Raw genomic sequence first — 21,033 nt, forward strand, 5'->3', positions numbered from 1 at the left:
AATGTCTGTGTTATGACAACTTGACATTAACCAAGAAATCATTACTGATATAAATCAGTAATGTAAATCAATAAAAGTATTACTGATTGCACTTGAAAAATTAGGTAACTTTATGTTATTAAAGGTAAAGTTTAAACAGTAATGTCCGCTTCTTAGCCCCTATGTCATGTCTGACATGAGCTTCCATGTTGTAGAGAGACAGGTTATCGGCTGATAGTTGGATGGGACATCTGCCACAGTGATGGTTACTGGGGCTTGTTCAGGGAGGCTGGCCAAGGCTGGAGCCTTTGTTTGGCAGTTTTGAGTGCTTCAGGTATGGATATCTGGCTGTACTTCTTGGGTACTGATCTTTTCATTGGACCCCTTAGGAGCTCTGACAGTTGGCTCACTTCCCTCCTTGTTATCTTGATCTTAGCCTCTAGTCTCAATATCCATGGTGGATATTGGGACTGATGCTGAGTTGTATATCAGTTCATTGGTTTCAGTTATGGTGTTGGTAGGGATCGTTCTCAATGCTGCTTTCACATCTTTAATGAGACTTTCACTCAGCCGTTGTAATTGGCATCGGGGTTGTCTGGTGTTCATTCGGTCCATGATTCTCTCTCTCAGGTCAGTTGCTGCCTCGTTCAGCTCAGATGGTTCGTTCATTACTGGGGTTACATACACAGTCTCTGGGCGGGTAGTTGTAGTTAACTCCCTTCTGACCTGGCGTCCTGGCTCCTCCCCTTTGTGTTGATTACCTCGTCAATCTCAAGTTGTGATAGCAGTTGCTGTTTGCAGATGTTGGACCACTGAGCTACTAGTTGTTTGGCACCATTCCTCCCACAGTCTTTGCATATAGCCCCTTGAGTAGTAGCATTCCAACAGATCCATGTTTTCATCTCTCGCCCATTTCCGTCTTGTTCCAGTAGCCCATTTTTCATCAACCTTGTTTGGCCGGGCGACGTCTGAGCCGGCATGTACAGCTATATAGCTATATGCTATTGTCCCAGAATGGATTCGAACCCGGGTCTCCCGGGTGGAAGACTGGTGACTTACCCACTGACTATACAGTCAGCTCACTTAATCACACCTTAGCAGTCGTTAAAAGCCACAGGTCGCAAGAGAGCAGCATACTGCCCCTGGCTCTCTGCTGCCCCCTGCGGCCACCTTGCAGAAGCTGCTGCTGATGACGCCCTCCGGAAGCCTCCACAGGGGAGTTCCTGTCAGATTTTTGTAGAAACAGGAAACTGAGCACTATAAACTCTGGGTTTAACTGTGTGTCATATTTATATGGTGCTGTAAATAGAATTGTTAACTGTGATTTTCTGGCTCGTTTAAATTAATTTAAAATTATTTTTCTTGCAGGTGCAACCAGAAATATTTATTCACCATGGATAATATTTATCAATTACAGTTTTTTAGGGATAATCTGACCTGGGTGACTTCTTTAGTGTGCATAATATTCTATATTTTTTGTTTAGATCGCCATCAGTAGCTGTTTTTGGATTGTTTTTGCTGCCCATATTTAATCTCCTGCAGGCGTTCGGCTAAGAAATGCACCTTTTGGGTCCAGTATGTCCTAAAATGAGGACATTGTCCTGGGAGCAGAAGAGCTTCAGGGCTGGACTTCGTCTTTACCTGCAGGATCCTCATCCAGGTGGAGCAGAACTGGATCTCCTGACAGAAAGAAGAAGAAGTTCTATATGAAACCAGTTCTGGTGGTGAAATTAACTTTAATTTTCGATCTCTTTCCATCCACCTTACACTGTGATTGGTCTGCCTTCCCCATCAGAACCAAGTCCACCTCTGCAGCAAACAGGAAGGGGCGGGACGGACCACTGTCAGTCTCTTACCTTATTTGGAAATGGGACCATTGCACTCCGGAAGTGAAGGGGGCGCTATTTCCTATATTATCCGCGGTCTCCCGTTTTTATTTTCCTTTGAAATCAGTGACATATCTTCACCTTTAGGAAGGATTTTTACTCTTAGAATGTTTTCGAACTTCTCTAATCACAACTAACACGGCTAATCTAATAACATTACTAAATCAGAATACCAAAGTCTTTATTATGTATTATTAATTCTGACATTACTGGAACAGTAAAAGATAAAGTCCCTCACAAAAGAACATACCTTTTCATTTTCTTAAGGAAGTAGAGCTAATTAAATGACATAAACAAAACCTGAAAGTGATTCCAGTTTCTCTTGATGGCCAACCTGTTGAAACTGGCAAATTTTAAATTCCTTGTGTCATTCCTGGACAGTCAGCTCAACTTTGCTGAAAACACTGACTATGTCTTTAAGATAACGGTTCTCAGAGACTCTACCTTTTAATAAGACCCAGTGATCTTGGGGTGACCCAACTTAAGGTTGTGTACAACTTCTAGTTTAACACAACTAGAGGTTGTTGAGTTAAAATGTTAAAACTTAACATTCTAACTTGAGTTTTAACTTTTCATCTCCTCGGTGGTTTGGTCACATGAGCTGCAGACTAACAGACAATCTATAATACTGTGAATGTCAGGTATAACAGCAGGTAAATGGTGGTGAAACCAAAACCATCTCTGTCTCAACTGTTTGCTGAAAGAACATGAAAGATGGCAGGAATATTTCAGCAGAGAGCGTCCATCCTCTTTATTCATCAGTTTGAACCTCTGAGCTCATGAAGGTGTTGCTGTGTTCCTCTGGTAATAAGAACATTTATTAGACATTTATTGATGGTGCAGTAATTATTCTTAACCAAACTAAATGATAACATTTACCTACAGCGTGCCAAGTGTTTTACTCTATTCACAAATTGTTGATAATGTGATTTTATAAATATGATTTATCTTTTTAGAGTTGAAGGAAAATGTCCACGTTGATAGACTAAATAGTTTCATCTTATTTTTTCCTATATATTTATAGGATATATATATAAGACTGTACCAAGAAAAAGTCTCTCAGAATAATACATGGTACCATAAAAACAAAAATGTGAATTTTTGCTTATATCTGTTTAACAATCCTGGTTGTAACAACCTGGGTTAGGGTTCAATTAAATTTCTTACATATGCATTGCAAATGGTCTTTTTGTTATAGTTGATGTTGTTTTTCATGTCTCCTTATTTCTTTTGTTCCTCCTATAATTGATGGAGATATATAGATAATGCTTAAAAGTCTAGTTTATGTCATTTAATTAGCTCTACATCCTTAAGAAAAGGAAAAAATAAGTGTTTTATAAGATAAATTATCTTTTACGGTGCCAGTAATGCCGAAATTAAGAGTAAATAATAAAGACTGTGGTATTCTGATTTAGTCATGATTAGTTGTGCTACCACCCCCTCGCCACTAGAGGCAGTCGCAAGCCCGAAAAGATCCGACTAAGAAGCAGATTTAAAAGTACACCAAAAGCTACAGAATTTGTAAAAAAAAAAAAAAAAACTGTGAGCTGCGCTGAAGTAAATAAAAGAGAGAAGTTTAAATATATTGTTAGAGTGAAACTCCTTCCTAAAGATGAAGATATATCACTGATTTCAAAGGAAAATAAAAACGGGAGACCGCGGATAATGTAGGAAATAGCGCCCCCTTCACTTCCGGAGTGCAATGGTCCCATTTCCAAATAAGGTAAGAGACTGACAGCGGTCCGTCCTCCCCCACCCCACTTTCTGTTTGCTGCAGCGAGGTCCTCCTCATCAGAACTGCACAGACTGCTTTAAACAGCGCCTCCTGGCGGCAGCGTGTTGGAGCAGCTCTTAGCTCTGACTCAATCTTTTTCTAGACTTCAGTTAATCATTTTTCTGTTTGAACAATTATTCCGTTTGATTCTGGTTGCTCTCCAGATGCAACATTTGACCCACAAATCTGGAACAAAACAACTGTAAAACAGCTGAAACACTGAGTTCTTTTAAACCCGCCTGTCTTGTTTCTTCTGAACCATAATAAATAAAACATTGACCAACTTATCTGTGTAAAAAGTTTTTCATAATGGCACTCGTCGAAATGTATTTTTTGCTGGTTTCTCAATCGACTATTTTTATGAGGTAAAGCACTTTGAACTGCCTTGTTGCTGAAATGGGCTGTAAACATAAACGTGACTATTTTATTTCTCTCTCTCTCGGGATAAAACGTTTTTGAATTAATTTAAAAATGAAAACTTCATTCACTGTTTTTTAGTTCGCAAGATTTTCTTTGTTGAATTTTTACTTTAGTTTACGTGATTTAATTTGGTAATATTTCATATTAATTGTAGCTTGTTTTTGCTGATGCAGCATTCTGGTTAATCGGAAGTTTTAAATGTCCTAATAAATTATACTTTGATTTGACTAAGCGTTTCATAATGGTATACCCACACAAGCGTACTATTTATGCGATATTAATTTTTTATTGAAACCATATACAGAATTAAAAATGTTGTATTCGTATGCTCTCCAGTCTCTTCCATTAACCTCTGCTTCTAAGTGCAGAGTACTTCATCTGTCTAATAGACGATCTGAACATGCTGACCAGCAGAGGGCGCCACAGCACACATCTACTGTGACCCGGATTCATAACAACAGCTGGACTCGGCTGGCCGCTCAGGTTTGTGGTCCAGTCTGGGGCTTTTACGGCATAATAACACATTTTAACGGTTACCGGAGTCTAATCGAAGCGGGGCGGAAGATGGTGAAGCCTGCGGAACGGAAGTAGTTAAAGCCCCGCGGGTTGACGCCGTTAGCATCTCTTAGCCGTTGCTAGCATCAGAGCCCCGGCGGAAAAAGGAGAAATGGTTAGCTCATGCTAACAAGCTAAAGCAAACGGCGAACCGGTCACGCGATCTGCGGGAACTCGAAAACATCTGAAAGTAAACCGGTAAAGTCACACCTTTTGCTTACGAATTATTTATATTTATTGGAAAACGAGCGTTTTGAGGCGGAGCTGACGCTGACAGCCGGTTCCGCAGAGAGCAACCAGATAACTGCTGAACTGTCGGAACTATCAGAAACCTAGACAGATTTGTTTCTGATATACGTCTAAATACTTATTTTCCTCTGAGTAATTAATCATAGAATTGCACAACTTTTGAAGAATTTAATATAGAAATGTTCGGTTCAGTCCAACACAACCGATAGCCACTGACTACAGGCTGCTAAAGGTCATCACGGAGCTGTTCAGAGAGCTGAAGCCAATAATATTATTGGAAGATTGAGTGGAAGGAAAAAAGAAATGCTAAAGTAACTTAAGCTTTTATAGGATTGAGAAACAGAAGATGTGGTCAGAACCTACGGATGGTGTAAATAAAAGAACAATGTGGTGGTCACATTTCATTCTATCAGTTTGTTACATGTGGGATTCATGTTAATGTGTATCATAAAGAGACCTCAGATTAGATATTGATGAAATATTATTTCCTATTGTGACCCAAATTAGCATCAAAATTGTTATAGTTAATGTAAACTAACAAAAACCTGAAATTGAAAAAAACATTTTTGTTAACTCAAATGAATAACTTTTGTAAATAATGGGGGAAAACTATAACTAATTGGAACTATATCATGCATTTATAAAACTAAAACAAACCAAATTAAACATACATAATTTTTATAGTTTTTTTTAATTTAAAACAAAATTATAGATATACTTAATTTTTTTGCTTTACAAACTGACGTGTTTGTTTATGTCAGCTGTTGGTAAATAACAGAGAAACTCCAGAGCCAGCTGGCTGTTCAAGGATGAAAATATAGTCTTCTGTTGAGTATTTATTACCCAATCGATGTAAAAATCAAGCAAAGTATGAAAAAACTAAAACTACTACAATAACTAATAAAAAGTAAGCTAAAGCTAAACAATATGCAATTAAAGATAGCTAGCAAAAACTAATTAAAACTAACTCAATTAAACAAAAAATCATCACAAAATAAAAGTAAACTGTAACGAAAAACTCAAAGACCAGATTAGCATCCAGGCACTTCCAGAGTTTACTTTTATAAAGTGTGTGTGAAGTTGCAGTAAAGTGTGTGACCCGTGGCGTCTGTCTCCCAGACGGGCTCGGCGGCAGGATGGGGAACCAGCTAGCAGGCATTGCGCCCTCCCAGATCCTCTCTGTGGACAGCTACTTCTCAGACATCCACGACCACGAGTACGACAAGAGCCTGGGAAGCACGCGCTTCTTCAAGGTGGCACGCGCCAAGCACCGCGAGGGCCTGGTGGTGGTCAAGGTGTTTGCCATCCAGGACCCATCGCTGCCACTCACCAGCTACAAGCAGGAGCTGGAGGAGCTGAAGATCCGCCTGCACTCTTGCCAGAACTGCCTGCCCTTCCAGAAGACCTCCCTGACAGAGAAGGCCGCCATCTTGTTCCGCCAGTTTGTCCGGGACAACTTGTATGATCGGATCAGCACGCGGCCCTTCCTCAACAATGTGGAGAAGCGCTGGATTGCCTTCCAGATCCTTACTGCTGTGGACCAGGCGCACAAGGCCGGCGTCCGCCACGGCGACATCAAGACGGAGAACGTGATGGTGACCGGCTGGAACTGGGTGCTGCTCACCGACTTCGCCAGCTTCAAGCCCACCTACCTGCCCGAGGACAACCCCGCCGACTTCAACTACTTCTTCGACACGTCCAGGCGCCGGACGTGCTACATCGCCCCTGAGAGGTTCGTGGACGGCAGCATGTTCACCACAGAGAGTGACCAGAACACGCCGCTGGTGGACCTGACCAACAACAACCAGCGCAGCCGAGGCGAGCTGCGGCCGGCCATGGACATCTTCTCTGCAGGTACGGACCTGACGAGAGAGGCCGAGGCCCGGAGGCCCGGCTGGAGGGCTGAACGGGAACGTGTGTGTGTGTGTGTGTTCCAGGCTGCGTGATCGCTGAGCTTTTCACCGAGGGCGTCCCGCTCTTTGACCTGTCCCAGCTGCTGGCCTACCGCAAGGGACACTTCCAGGCCGAGCAGGTCCTGCTGAAGATCGAGGACCAGAGCATCCGCGAGCTGGTAGGCACGGGCTGGTTCTGATCTGATACAGGCCAGATGTAGAAGGTCTGACTGGGTTCCAGGCTGGTCCCAATGGTTTAATTCAGGATCAAAGGTCACATCGGCATGCCTGACCCAAAGGTTTCTGTCCCTTTATCGTGATCTGAGAGGAAACTCTGATTTCTGGATCTGAACTTCCAGATGAATTTGATCTCCAGTAAAAACGGTTCTGTTGCAATCATTGGTCCAACAGAACCGTTGACCTAGTTGCCTCCTCCAGGCCTTTGTGTTCTGGTTCTGTTGAAGCGACCCAGAGGTTTCCTCCAGAGTTCTGCAGGGAGGAACTTTAACCCAGACGATGCTTCTTCCCTGTCATGAATAAAAATGTTTCAGGAGAATCTAAACTTCGGCTTTTTTCTGCAGACGGGCCAAATGGGTCATTAAGGGTTTTTCTTCTATGCATAATGTCTCCAAAAACGCAACAAAGCCGCTCGTTTTGTCGCTACTTGCATTCTTGAAGCTTTAGATTTGTGGTTAGTTTGTTGTGAAACAGAGAAAGTGGAGCTGAGTCAGCAGGTTGGAAATGTGCGGCCGCCATCTTGTCCTGCAGGTGGCCCAGATGGTTCAGCGCGAGCCGGAGAAGCGTCTTTCTGCCGAGGAGCACCTGAAGCTGCAGAGAGGAAGAGCGTTCCCCGACATCTTCTACAGCTTCCTGCAGCCCTACATGGCTCAGTTCGCCAAGGAGACGTTCCAGTCTGCAGACGAGCGCATCCTGGTGATCCGAAAGGACCTGGACAACATCCTGCTGAACCTGCGGGGAGGTGAGCCCGTCCGCTTCCTGTCGCCACACTTCTTGTTCCTGTCTGACGGCCTGCCTCTCCTCCAGGCTCCTCCTCTTCCTGCCAGGAGGAGCAGGGTCTCGTGGTGCTCGTCTCCGTCATCACTTCCTGCCTGCAGACGCTGCACTCCTGCGACTCCAAGCTGGCGGCACTGGAGCTTGTCCTGCACCTGTCGCCGCAGCTGGGCGTCGACATCCTGCTGGACCGCATCACGCCATACCTGCTGCACTTCTGCAATGACCCGGTTCCCCGCGTGCGCGCCCAGGCCGTGCGCACGCTCACCAAGGTGCTGGCGCTGGTGAAGGAGGTTCCGAGGAACGACGTGAACATCTACCCGGAGTACGTGCTGCCCGGCATCGCTCACCTGGCCCAGGACGACGCCACCATCGTCAGGCTGGCCTACGCAGGTCTGTGCTGCAGTCCGCAACGCAGTCCCAGCTCCCAGCTGCGTCTCAGGTCTCCATGTTTGTCTCCCGCTGCACAGAGAACATTGCTCACCTTGCGGAGAGCGCGCTGCGCTTCCTGGAGCTGGTGCAGGAGAGCAACGTGAACACTGAGCAGGATCCGGGCGGAGAGGACGCAGAGGAGAGCAGCCACCCCAACGAGAACTACGACTCAGGTGACGCCTAGCCACGCCCCCGTTAGCCACACCCCCGTTAGCCATGACCTGCTAGCCACACTAATCCGCCACTGTATGTTTGTGACCTCAGAGCTGCAGGCGCTGCATGAGATGGTGCAGCAGAAGGTTGTGACGCTGCTCAGTGACTCGGAGAACATCGTGAAGCAAACGCTGATGGAGAACGGCATCACGCGACTGTGCGTGTTCTTCGGCAGGCAGAAGGCCAACGACGTGCTGCTGTCCCACATGATCACCTTCCTGAACGACAAGAACGACTGGCATCTGCGGGGGGCATTCTTCGACAGCATCGTGGGTGAGGAGCCGGTGGCGGCGCAGCGCGGCACAGTGGCACCTGGCTGCACACTAACGCTGTGTCGTGTTGAAGGTGTGGCGGCATACGTGGGCTGGCAGAGCTCGTCCATCCTGAAGCCGCTGCTGCAGCAGGGACTGAGTGACACTGAGGAGTTCGTCATCTTCAAAGCTCTGAACGCGCTGACCTGCATGTGTCAGCTGGGGCTGCTGCAGAAACCGCACATCTACGAGTTCGTCAGTGACATCGGTAAGATGGCAGCTCCTCTCGCTCTGCATCACAGCCGAGCTGACAAAAGATTCACTGCTGCTTTAGGAAACAAAAAGGCCTCTTCAGGGTCATAAATGTTGATAAAGCGACAGTTGGAAAGCTGAGATCAGTGCTTCTTACAGCCCTGCTTACCGCTCCACGCCTGGCCACGCCCCTCTGTCTCTGGGCTCTAACTTGTCCTGCTCTGCTTGCCGTAGCTCCCTTCTTGTGCCACCCCAACCTGTGGATCCGCTACGGCGCTGTGGGCTTTATCACTGTGGTGGCGCAGCACCTCAACGTGGCCGACGTTTACTGCAAGCTGATGCCTCACCTGACCCCGTTCGTCACCCAGCCCATCATCCAGGTGCGCGTTCTCCTCTTCCTCCTCCTCATCCTCCTTCCCCTCCTCACGCGCCCGTCTCCTCTCAGATCGATAAGGAGCTGGTCCTGCTGAGCGTCCTGAAGGAGCCGGTCAGCCGCTCCATCTTCGACTACGCCCTGCGCTCCAAAGACATCGGCAGCCTGTTCCGACACCTGCTGCTGCGGCAGAAGAAGAGATCCGGCTCCATCCCGGAGTGTCCGGCTCCGGATGACCCGGCCATCGCTCAGCTGCTGAAGAAGCTGCTGTCGCAGGTCAGGACAGCTCGTGTGGAGAGTCTGTACCAGGATGATACAGCGCGCCAGCATTAGCTTTGTAGCTCGTTAGCATTAGCTTTCTCTACATGCTGTGGTTCAGTGTGTTTCAGAGTTCAACAAGAACGGTCCTGATGCTCTCTGATCAGTCTCAGATCTGCAGTCGTTCTGGTTCTGTGATCAAACCGACCCAGAACTTAAACCTTCTTCCTGTTCCCATGAATCAAACCTCAGCGTGTTCCTGTCCAGGGCATGACGGAGGCCGAGGAGGACAAGCTTCTGGCTCTCAAAGACTTCATGTTGAAGTCCAACAAGGCCAAGGCCAACATGGGGGATGCGGGACACCTGGGGGACGCGGGGCAGACGGGGGTCATCGACCTGGGCACGCTGGGCATCACGGGCCGCCAGGTGGACCTGGTCAAACCCAAGACAGAGTCTGACGACAAGAGAGGTGGGAAATGGTTCTGATCCGGTTCTTGTGTTTCTGGTTGCAGCAGCGGCTCAGATGGATCTGGATTAGTCACCAGAACCTGCTGGGTCTCTGTTCTGGTTCTGAGTTCTGCTAGGTTTGATTATCTGTGGATCATTAATGAGACGGACAGCTGGAGGCGTCCATGTGGGCCGATCTCTGGTCCAGAACCGGGTTCTGATCAGGTTCTCTTGTTTGTCCCAGCAGCGAGGAAACACACCAAGCAGGACTCGGCCATGAACGAGGAGTGGAAGAGCATGTTTGGATCTCAGGACCCGCCGGCCACGCAGCCCACCACGGTAACCCAGTCCCCCATAGTGACCACTCCCCCTCTATGTCCCCGCCCCTCACTGTAACTCCGCCCCTTCCTCTGTGTGGTTTGTGGCTGGACCAGAGCAACACGACCCGTTTGTTCCAGTTCTGTTCAGTGATGATCTTTAAGGCAGATGTTTCCTGCTCTCCCTCAGTCCGCCGACGGCTCCGGTAACCAGGTCAGGAAGTCGACTGCGGCTCCGACGCCACCCGTGCAGCAGGCGGTGGCCAGCGGCCCCACCTACCAGCGCCGCATCAACACCTGCAAGGCGGAGCTGCAGCAGCTGCTGCAGCAGAAGAGGGAGCAGTGCAGCGCCGAGCGCATGGCCAAGCACATGATGGAGAGCGCAGAGTGGGAAAGCCGGCCGCCTCCTCCAGGTAAGGCCTGCACACCTGGCTGTGGGCGCTGCGGTCCAGCTGCAGCCGCCTGACGCCTGGCTGCGCTCCGTTTCAGGCTGGCACCCCAAGGGTCTGCTGGTGGCCCATCTTCACGAACACAAAGCGGCCATCAACAGAATCCGCGTCTCGGACGAACACTCCATCTTCGCCACGGCGTCCAACGACGGCTCAGTCAAAGTCTGGGACAGTCAGAAGATGGAGGGCAAGACCACCACCACCAGGTGGGAACCTCCAGACTCTTCACTGCCTCCTACAGACAGAACATGACCTCTCCATTCCCGTGGATCGGTTCTGAATGATCCGGACCGTCTCTCCGTGTTCCTGCAGGTCCGTGCTGACCTACTCCCGTATCGGGGGTCATGTGAAGACGCTGACCTTCTGCCAGGGCTCACATTATTTAGCTGTGGCGTCTGATAACGGATCCATCCAGCTGCTGGCCGTGGAAGCCAACAAGCCTCCCAAATCTCCCAAAGTTCAGCCGTTCCAGAGCCGGTAAGGTCCAGAACCCGACACACTCTCTACATGGAGATGGTATTAGTCATCAGGACACAAACATCTGCTGCTGAAATGGTCTAATTATTATTTTTAACCTCATTAAATGAGCCCAAAGCTCCTTCAGTCTGAAATGTTCAGTTATATATGAATATATATTTGTATTATTTGGGTCTGAAACCCTCTAAAGGTCAGTTTGACACATTATTTTGCTCCACTGTAGTGGAAGCTAACGCTAAAGCGCCAAGTTTAACCATGTTGAAACGTAACTACATGTGCAGCTATACCCGACCTCCGGATCAAACCTTTCACTCCTGCTTCAGTTTTATTGTTGTGGACTTTTGGTCTTATATAATAATAAACATCATTGCTGCTCCACAGGAAGCAAAACTTCAGAATAAGAGCCTGAACATAAATGTCCAGCTGCTTCAACACAATTTCAAACTTAATTCAGCTGAAAGTTTACAAAACAGCCCAGTAAATTAGAGCTTCAGAGTTTTTCTGGAAAAAATAATTTAGGGGAAGATAAATCCTGTAAACGTTTTCAGTTAGCAGAAATGCTAAGTGGAAATGTAGCTCCTCTGTTAGCGAACCCACCACCTCTCCCATCTTTAACACTCATAAGTAAAAACCAAAAATGATTTTCTTTTTCCGGCAGTGATGCTTTTCATAGCAGCTTTGCTCAGGGGGAAGTAGCGCCATCTGCTGCACAGACATTAAATTAATAACTAATCTTTTAATCTCAAAAGGATGAGTGTCTGCTTCTTGCCAAACGATAAGGAGTAAATAAGTGCCAATGTTTTGCTGCTTTAAGGACCTGAGATATCAGATCCAAAATGGCTGAAAGTAAAAATCTGAATGAATGTTTTCCTCTGGTTCTGTCTGGTTCCAGGACTCTGGACCTGCAGGAAGACGGCTGCGCTGTGGACATGCACCACTTCCACAGCGGCACCCAGTCGGTGCTGGCCTACGCCACGGTGAACGGTGGCCTGGTGGGCTGGGACCTGCGCTCCAACTGCAACGCCTGGACGCTGCGGCACGACCTGCGGCTCGGCCTCATCACCTCCTTCAGCGTGGACGTACACCAGTGCTGGCTCTGCCTGGGTCCGTCCCGGTCCTGGAGCCTTCCTGGTTCTGGTCCGTTTCCCCGGTGACCGAGCCGCTTTGTTTCGCCCCGCAGGTACGAGCAGCGGCACCATGGCATGCTGGGATATGCGATTCCAGCTCCCCATCTCCAACCACTCCCACCCAGCCCGGGCCCGGGTCCGCCGGCTGCTCATGCACCCGTTGTACCAGTCGTCGGTGATCGCAGGTCGGCGCCGCGTCAGAACCGGGTCGGTCCGAAGGAGAACCCGTCTCACCGCCTGTCTGTGTCTCTGCAGCTGTCCAGGGGAACAACGAGGTGTCCATTTGGGACATGGAGACCGGGGACAGGAAGTTCACGCTGTGGGCCAGCTCCGCCCCTCCACTCTCTGAGATGCAGGTCGGTCCGGTCCGTTTCTGGGTCCGGGTCCAGCCCTGCAGCGGTTTTGACGTATTGCTTTGTGTTGCAGCCGTCTCCTCACAGCGTCCATGGGATCTACTGCAGCCCGGCCGACGGGAACCCTCTGCTGCTGACGGCCGGGTCTGACATGAGGATCAGGTGAGTAGAACCTCTGGATCCGTAGAGATCGGACCGGAACATCTAACCGGTCGGTTCTGACGTGTTGATGTCAAACTGGAGGCCAAAAGGGAAATGTTTCAGTTGTTCTCCTCCTTAAAACTGTCTGAGGGTTTAATTAGAACCGAGTCTGGAGTTCTGCAGCTGCTGCTCTTTAAAGGCTGCACAGAGTAATCTAATCAGAACCATATGGACCACCAGAACCGGTCCTGGTCCCAGTCTTCACAGCATAAACAAGAAGATTCTGCAGAAAACAATTCAAACCGCAGCAGGTTTTAACCAGGTGGTTCTGTTCAGGTTCTGTGTTCACTGCCTGGTTCTGTTCAGGTTCTGTGTTCACTGCCTGGTTCTGTTAAGGTTCTGTGTTCACTGCCTGGTTCTGTTCAGGTTCTGGGACCTGGCGTACCCGGAGCGGTCGTACATCGTGGCGGGAGGAGCCCACGACTCGCTGCACTGTCCGTCTGTCCTCTACAGCCGTAAGATCATCGAGGGAACCGAAGTGGTTCAGGTAAAGGAAACACAAACCAAAGCTGAAATCACTCCTTACCTCCAGCTGGGCAAATCTCCAATATTTTATACCAAAGCTGATTTCCAATTTTGATCAAACAGCAGCTTGTGAAACCTGATGGCAGTTCCTGGGTGGGCTGACATCACTCTAAATCAGCAAAAATTAAATCTTCAAAATCAGAAAATTACATTAAAAGAGCCATACTTCTAGAGCGCAGTAAATCTGAGAAAAAAGACCAGAGAAATGTCCCCCCTTCCCACAATGACCTCAGTTTGCGGGTGAAACTGGTGAGGGAGGCCCTGCTTATGCATGAAAACAAGTATACACACAGAGTTGCCTCCTTCCTCCCATCTCTGCAGGAGATCCACAGCAAACAGAAGAGCGGCGCCGCCGAGGACTCGCCTCGCCGAGGCCTGGAGTCACTTCCTGTCGGCCATCATGACATCATCACCGACATCGCCACCTTCCAGACGACGCAGGGCTTCATCGTCACCTCGTCCAGGGACGGCATAGTCAAAGTGTGGAAGTGAAGATGTGGACCGGCTTTTATTTTGAAGGGTTTTCCTGACATCAGACTTCCTCTTCCTCTCCTGCTTTATCCTAATGCAACTTATCCCAGAATGTGGAAGTGAGCTGTGGATGGACCCGATTCTGGTTCTGTTCTAACCAGTCAGACCAGCGAATGAGCCGGGTTCTGACTGACCTGAAGGTCTGGTCTTGATGTTAATCTGGACGTCTTGGTTCTGCATGTCGTCAGCACCATCTGGGTTCTGTTTAAAGAGACTCCCTGCAGCTCGACCCGGTTCTGGTTCTGTTCATCATGAGTCACTTTGGTTTGTCTAACTGATGTGAAACTGGTTTGTTAATCAGATGTGAGGTTCTGGAATAATTCAGAACCATTTAAGAGAAATAAAATCCCACTTCCTTCTTTCCAGTCATTCATATTTAATAAAGAAGCCAGACTCTTATTTTGAAGAGAATCTGCGAGTTTTACTTTGAAAGTCCAAATTTGAAACTGAATTCTTCACATGATAAACACCTGGGGCCTCGTGCATAAAGCGGCGTGAGCACAAAACAGTGCGGTCCCATATTTTACACAAAAGTCGGCATGTATAAAAATTAACTTTGCGTCAAAGTGTGTGTAAATACACGCAGATGTTTTCGCTGGGTGAAAATGTGCAGCAGCCACACAAACGATAAGAAACCACAAAGCCTCAAACTCACATAAATGCACTGAAGTCTGACTACATTCAGTTATTGAGACCAAGGAGCACCAAACCGATGTTTTTCATGATTTTATATTTTATTGTTAAATGATGAAACTGAACCCATTCATCCTCAGACAATAAGCTAACACGAACACAAAATAAAAATAAAAGGATGTGAAAACCTCGCTCCAATGTAAATGGCGCTTTTCCTCAGTTTGTGTCTCATAGAGATGTAACACATTGATCTGTGAGCCGAAATGCATCTATGGGGTCATTTCATTCTCACTGAAAACAGGAAACAGGCTCAGCAGATTAACTCCAACCTGCTGAGTGAAACTAATCAACAGCTTTGATTATTTGAGGTGATCCAGGTGTGTCTGCAGTCACACGGATATCAGTAGCTGCATCCAGGTGAGCCGTAATGTGGAGCTTTGGCTCTGATGGAGAACAGAGGGAGGATTGATCAGAGATCATATTGGTTTATTGGTGTTTAGATTCATCCAGACTGATCATCCTGGGTCTCTGAGCAGAACTTAAAGACGGAGCCGAGCGGTACCGGTACCGGTCCAGCTGCAGCCATCCAGCCGCCCGCTTTGTGAAAGCGCCTTATGGACATAAAGCATCTTAATTCTGTAAATGTACAACTTATTCACATGATTCTACTATTAATAAACGTCCAGTTTCCCACCAAAGACCCTCTGACTCCGTCTTTAAACCCCGGCTGAACGCTCTGCTGCTGTGCAGACAGGCATTTGCAGGATCTCTTTATTTTTTATTTTGGATTTTTTTTTCTTTAAAATGTATTATTTTTATTTTTGTGAGGTGACATCATGAGCCCTGAAAGCAGCTTTTAAATAAACTATATAATTATTATTATAGATGCTTATACTGCTGTTAGCCAGGATGGTTGCCATGGTTACTGCTTCACGTGGCAGCAGACTTCCAGGTATTTATACTGATTTATATTAATATGTATTCATGGAGGCGGCAGGCGGAGCAGCAGCTGCTCCGTTTCCCCCAAATCAGGATTTACAGAGGAAAGGTGCAGAGCCACGGCTTCATGCATCCCATTTGGTTTGTGTGCCGCACTTTTCTACATTTTCCCGAACGCCAAGTTTTGGTGTGAAAACTGCGCAGGGTTTTATGCACGAAGCCCCTGGTTATGGAGGACGGCCATGTTGGATTAGCATTGGGATGAAGAAGCTGCTGAGTCAGGAAATGAGCATCCAACAACCATCCAACATCAGACATCCATCCAACAACCATCCAGCATCAGCATCCATCCAACAACCATCCAGCATCCATCCAGCTTCCAACATGAGGCTGAATCAGTGGAGCTTCGTATGAACCGGTTCTGGTTTGTTTATTTGGGTTTCTGCAGCCGTTACATCACAGGTTCTCATGGTTCTGGTTCCGGTATGAACAGAACCTGTCGGGATGTTTGGACAGTCACTGACGGGTTCTAAACTCAGACCTGGTTCCTGAACGGTTCTGCGATTTGCAGCGGTCAGCCAGGTGAATCAGAACCAGAACCAGCTGTTTGGAACCAAGAAGATCTGTTGTTACCGGGCAACAGCAGGTTGGTTCTGGTTCTGAGAGACTTGGAGGAGAGCGTCAGTCTGTAAGCTCAGAGTGGACCGATCCCTGAGGAAGAACCAGGCCTGTTCCAGAACCTTTGGAACCTTTTCATATTAAGTATATTTATAGATTATTGGTTTCAGATTTTGACATAAATTTAAATGTTGTTACATATTTCCACCAGCAGGGGGTGCGTCAGTAAAAGCAGAGCTGCTTGGACAGGCCTGAAGGGGGCGCTGCTGTTTTACTAAAACACTTTACAGAAACTTCAAATATTGTGACTGATGATCCGCCGATCGACCCGCTTTTATAAAAATAGCACTTGATCCGAGGATGAGCAGAACCGGGTCGGTCCAATGGGAGTTCTACGGAGGCCCTGAAGGGTCACTCAGAGTTTTCTGTTTCCAAGCTGAGGAGCTTTTTCCAACTAAGGTTCCCAAGACAAGCTTCACAGTTCCAGGAAAGGTCTGTTTTGTTCTGGACCTATGGACAGAACCCGGACAGATCCAGATCGTCTCCTCTCTTCAGGACATTTGCTCACCACCTCTGGATTTTCCCCGGATCATCCTGGACAGGAGGGATACCGTCGATGTTCTGGAGACGGCTCCACTTTCAGGATCGGTCTGGTTCTCCCAGGTTTTCCTGCAGCTGAACCGATGAAGTTTCTGAACGGGAAGAATCGGTTCTGGTGCCTATCGTCATGTTGGGAACCGGAACATCCGGGTTCGAAGGAGGAACAGCTGCTGGAGATGAATCCAGATCTGGTGATCAAAGGGCTTTGCAAATGGGTCAGAGGGAACGTTAGTCGGGAAACCTGGAAGAACCTCCTGAGTGTGACCCTTCAGGGGTCCCGTAGTCCATCAGGAAGAAGAAAGCGCCTTCTTCTGGTGACATCAAGTCCTGTGGTCTCCTCTCCGGCCACGACCTTCGACCTCCTCATTGGATGTGCGTCAGACACAGGTTCTCGCACTCCTCTTGCGTCTCGAAGCGGTTAGCGTTACCGTCGCAGCCGCCGTACCAGAACCGGGCGCACTCGTCCTGAACGGTGTCGAAGAACCACATCATGGCGTAGTCCTGGCAGCCGCCGGGGTCCTGGCGCTGGAGGCAGGCGTCTGCACGGAGAGAAGAAGAAGAACGACTCCAACACCTGACTGGAGGAATGGAAAATCAACGGTTCTGGAGAGGCCACCAGGAACGATCCATCAGGACGTCTACACGCCCGCTAAAGCTAAAGCTAAAGCTAAGCTGCTGAACCTTTTCCACTTGATGGATAACCTGGAGGCTGAGGAGAGAGTGATCACCTTTAGAGAAGACCGTGATCTTCGGCTGCAGCCTCTTGTTGGGATCTGAGAGGGAAAACAGATCAGAACAGGTCAGATCTACAGGAAACAAACATCTGCAGAAACCTGAGCTCAGATTTATGCAGACGTTAGTGGAAGCAGGAAACCATGTCAACATGTCACGGGTTCCTGTCAGGTTCTTTGCATCCTAACATTTCTCCAGGATTCCTGAGTCGACCTGCTTCTGGGTTGTTTCTCAGCCTGGGACCCCCGAGCTGAGCTTTTACAATAAACTATCTGCCACATTAAGTTGTTTGAATTTCAACAACAGCCTGAATACCAAAGTGATATCTTAACAATGCCACAAATGGCAATAAGATGTTTAACTTTTAACACAGTGAAGAATTTTTTGCTCACTGATTGTCTCCATTTCTGACATTATTTTATGCCTCAGTAGCAGATAATAGGGCCGCTACAATCACGGCTAACAGTTTAGCCGTTAGCAGCTAAGGTAGCAGAGCAACTAGCATACTAGCACTGAAATGCTAATACAGTAATTTCTCTCTCAAACATCGTCTACGTCAGACTGGTTGATGGAACAACATTATGGGATCATCTCCATGTTTTTGGTGAATGTTGGAAACCTGGAATTGAACTAAATTAGACAGGGCCGTGCAGAGACCTTTGGAGGGGCAGGGGCTCAAAGTTAAAAAGGGGCACATTGAACAAGATCTTAAATTGACGTACATCAATATAGCAACAACCCACATCAAGAATTTAATATTTAATCAGCTCATACTGTATCACTGTCATCATGCGGGGACAATGCAGAGCAAATGTAGTCTATTTTCAGACATCCAGGGGCCCTATAAATGGTTGAATTTTAACACATTTATTAAGAATGCCATTCTCAATAAATGTCATTAATTTATAGAGAATGACAATGTTATTAAATTTTATTTAATGCCATTCAACAGAGAAAAAATTTACATTTAGGATTTAAGTAGGAAGTTTACTTTGTAAAAGTTTAAAGAATCATCTTAATAGTCTGATTGTTGTGTTACCATTTCTACAATATGGTGTAATCTTTGTGTTTGAGCTGGTTTATTCACAAATACATCACAGCAGATAACCAATAATCAGTGATTGATTTTAAACTCGGCCAATAAACCTGGCCTCCAATCACAGATTCACCTTATCGATATTAAACATGTTAGTGATGCTGAGGATCTTAGTCGTAGGGTCTGGGGAGCCTAAATCATGATTCTGTCTAAGGCCCCGTATTACCTTGGGCCGGCCCTGCATGAACAGCCGCTGGGATGCACATCTCTGATTCTACCTGGAATCTGCCTGGAATCCCCCGGTGCCACCTGCGGTACCGGGTGGCACCAGGTGGTACCAGGTGGTATCAGGTGCTACCAGGTGGCACCGGGTGGCACCAGGTGGCACCGGGTGGTACCAGGTGGTATCAGGTGCTACCAGGTGGCACCGGGTGGCACCGGGTGGTACCAGGTGCTACCAGGTGGCACCGGGTGGTATCAGGTGCTACCTGGTGGCACCGGGTGGCACCAGGTGGCACCAGGTGGCACCGGGTGGTACCAGGTGGCACCGGGTGGTATCAGGTGGTACCGGGGCTTTGAGGTGCGTACTGCAACGCGGTGACCGTCTCAGTACCGCATCTTATATCAGGATGTCTGATATATATTCTTTCTATCCGTTGGTGGGTCCGACTCAGGCGCCTGCAGCGAACCGGGCTTTCAGCAGCCTGACGAAGTTAAAGTCACAAGTTTTCTCACAGCTGAACCATTTCTGTGTTTTGGGGCGAGGCGAGTTTTTTCCCGCTATTGCAAGGACAATTACAAAAACATTCATAGAAACAGTTTTTCTAACTTCAACATCAGACCTACGTTTCGGTTCACAAACAAGTGTATGTTGAAAAAAAAATAAAAAAATCTGATAGTGAGGCTCAGATCCGCCCCTCCTCACCATGGACCCGGTGTCTGAACAACATTATGAGACGGAGGGCAGCCAGACTGGGTTATTTAGATAAATTATTATATTTAGCTAAATATTGTTGCTAAGGGGCAGGGGCTGGAGCCCCCTCTCCCCCCCCTCTGCACCTGCCTGAAATTATTTACTGCTTGTGACCATCTTCATGTAAGAGCTGGCAGGGGAAGCACTGCCACCCTGTGGTTTTATTCAGTACAACACCCCTCTTTGAATTATGTTAAATTATAACTAAAACAATCCAATGAGATCAATCATAACTCATTTTATCAATTCACCACATGTTGGATTACTGCTAATAAGTAATTAGAGACGCAACTCTGAGTCTGAAAAATATACAAGAAATGTGTAAATAATCAGAAATCTCAGGTCGTCGGCTCTCGATCGACCAGAACTGAGGTTCAGCTGCAGACGAGCTTCAGGACGTCCTGTCTCTTCCTGAGGAGGGCGCCACAGAGTTGCCCCCAGAAGGGACCGGTGGAGATCTGGGTTTTCCAGCCAGACCAGCACCGGGTCAGAAGGATAAAATAAAGATCTGGAGCCAGTGAAGAGAATCATCAGCCTCACCCTGACCCCTGACCCCTGACCCTCTCCAGCAGTTAGAGGAAGATGAAAAATATTGATCCAAAGTGTTAAAGTATTTTTAAAGGGCCTTAAACCTGACCCATAAAACAGAACCTGCTGAGGAACCCATGATTTTCATGTTCTGGTACCTGGTTGCTGTTTGGAAAGTTACAAAGTGAAAACTTAACAGCAATAATCTGGGTGATTCAGCCTGTCATAACAAATGAGGGTCATATTTTCACCATGTTAATCATTCATTCATAAATGTCACATTTTTTAAAATAAAATCGATTTTAACTGAAATATTTAGCTTGCAAAGTAAATGTTGAGTTTGAAAGCTAAATATTGTATTTGGAAAGAAAATATTTAGCTTGCTAGTTAAGCTTGTTAGCTTAGCTAAGGTAGACTAGCTGCTAGCGACAAGCAGAATATTTAGTTTACAAATTAAAGATTTAGTCTGGAGCTAAATATTTAGTCAGCAAACAAGATATTTATCTCCAAATAAATATTTTGTTTTCAAACAAAATACATTACTGGCCAGCTAAATATTGTGCTAGCAACTTAGCTAAATAGCTAGGAACCTAAATATTTATCTTGAAAGCTTAACTTGGTCCAGCTAAACATTTTATTTGGATAAAATAATATTTAGCAACCACAAAATTGCTGTGAATTGTTTCCTCTGTAACGAACGGCTCCCTTACTGAAGCTGGTCCCTTCGGTTATCGGCCCGCCGGAGCGGAGCGCTCACCGCGTTTCACAGACACACACGGACGAGAGCGGGCCGGTGGCGGTCAGGACTTACTCTGGACGCCACACGTCCGGAAACATTCATGCTCCGAGCTAAAGCGGTTGGCGTTGCCGCCACAGCCGCCATACCAGAAGGGGGAGCATGCAGCGACGGTTCTGTCAAAGAACCACCGCTGGACAAAGACGGAACACTGGGACCCGAAATCAACATCCAGCTGACAGCGGGCTGCAAGCAGAACACACACA

At 47.3% G+C, this 21,033-nt stretch overlaps 2 protein-coding genes across 4 annotated transcripts; one reads left to right on the forward strand and one right to left on the reverse strand.

Annotated features, from left to right (window-relative positions):
• The first annotated feature begins 4,470 nt into the window (after positions 1-4,470).
• Positions 4,471-14,371, forward strand: pik3r4 (phosphoinositide-3-kinase, regulatory subunit 4). Of its 3 annotated transcripts, none has more exons than XM_015056731.1 (21): positions 4,471-4,812; positions 5,983-6,717; positions 6,801-6,934; positions 7,524-7,734; positions 7,800-8,159; positions 8,237-8,371; positions 8,463-8,684; positions 8,757-8,930; positions 9,149-9,294; positions 9,360-9,563; positions 9,813-10,014; positions 10,237-10,331; positions 10,500-10,722; positions 10,799-10,964; positions 11,071-11,235; positions 12,128-12,339; positions 12,416-12,547; positions 12,618-12,718; positions 12,789-12,877; positions 13,283-13,403; positions 13,763-14,371. In XM_015056731.1, exons 2-21 carry the CDS (start codon positions 6,000-6,002, stop codon positions 13,931-13,933), a joined length of 3,981 nt encoding a protein of 1,326 aa, XP_014912217.1. In that variant the 5' UTR covers positions 4,471-4,812; positions 5,983-5,999; the 3' UTR covers positions 13,934-14,371. The 3 variants fall into 3 exon arrangements, with proteins under 3 accessions (XP_014912217.1, XP_014912219.1, XP_014912218.1); XM_015056733.1 differs by having other exon boundaries at positions 4,472-4,812; positions 10,240-10,331; XM_015056732.1 differs by having other exon boundaries at positions 4,474-4,542.
• Positions 14,372-15,945: 1,574 nt separating this feature from the next.
• On the reverse strand, positions 15,946-18,200 carry LOC106962354 (tissue factor pathway inhibitor). Its single transcript, XM_015056734.1, has 2 exons — positions 17,491-18,200; positions 15,946-17,301 (listed from the first exon to the last, which is right to left on the reverse strand). Exons 1-2 carry the CDS (start codon positions 17,645-17,647, stop codon positions 17,126-17,128), a joined length of 333 nt encoding a protein of 110 aa, XP_014912220.1. The 5' UTR covers positions 17,648-18,200; the 3' UTR covers positions 15,946-17,125.
• Positions 18,201-21,033: the final 2,833 nt, after the last annotated feature.

The sequence above is a fragment of the Poecilia latipinna genome, unplaced genomic scaffold, assembly GCF_001443285.1.
Source record: "Poecilia latipinna isolate Pla-1442-1.1 unplaced genomic scaffold, P_latipinna-1.0 Scaffold1402, whole genome shotgun sequence".
NCBI lineage: Eukaryota > Metazoa > Chordata > Actinopteri > Cyprinodontiformes > Poeciliidae > Poecilia > Poecilia latipinna.

Excerpts from the sequence above, each read along its gene's own strand:
- pik3r4 (XM_015056731.1), top strand. The coding sequence starts at position 6,000 with ATGGGGAACCAGCTAGCAGGCATTGCGCCCTCCCAGATCCTCTCTGTG. Across the intron at positions 9,564-9,812 it reads TGAAGAAGCTGCTGTCGCAG|GGCATGACGGAGGCCGAGGA; the intron begins GTCAGGACAGCT and ends GTTCCTGTCCAG. Across the intron at positions 10,015-10,236 it reads AGAGTCTGACGACAAGAGAG|CAGCGAGGAAACACACCAAG; the intron begins GTGGGAAATGGT and ends TGTTTGTCCCAG.
- LOC106962354 (XM_015056734.1), bottom strand. The coding sequence starts at position 17,647 with ATGTTGACATGGTTTCCTGCTTCCACTAACGTCTGCATAAATCTGAGC. Across the intron at positions 17,302-17,490 it reads GATCACGGTCTTCTCTAAAG|ACGCCTGCCTCCAGCGCCAG; the intron begins GTGATCACTCTC and ends CTCTCCGTGCAG.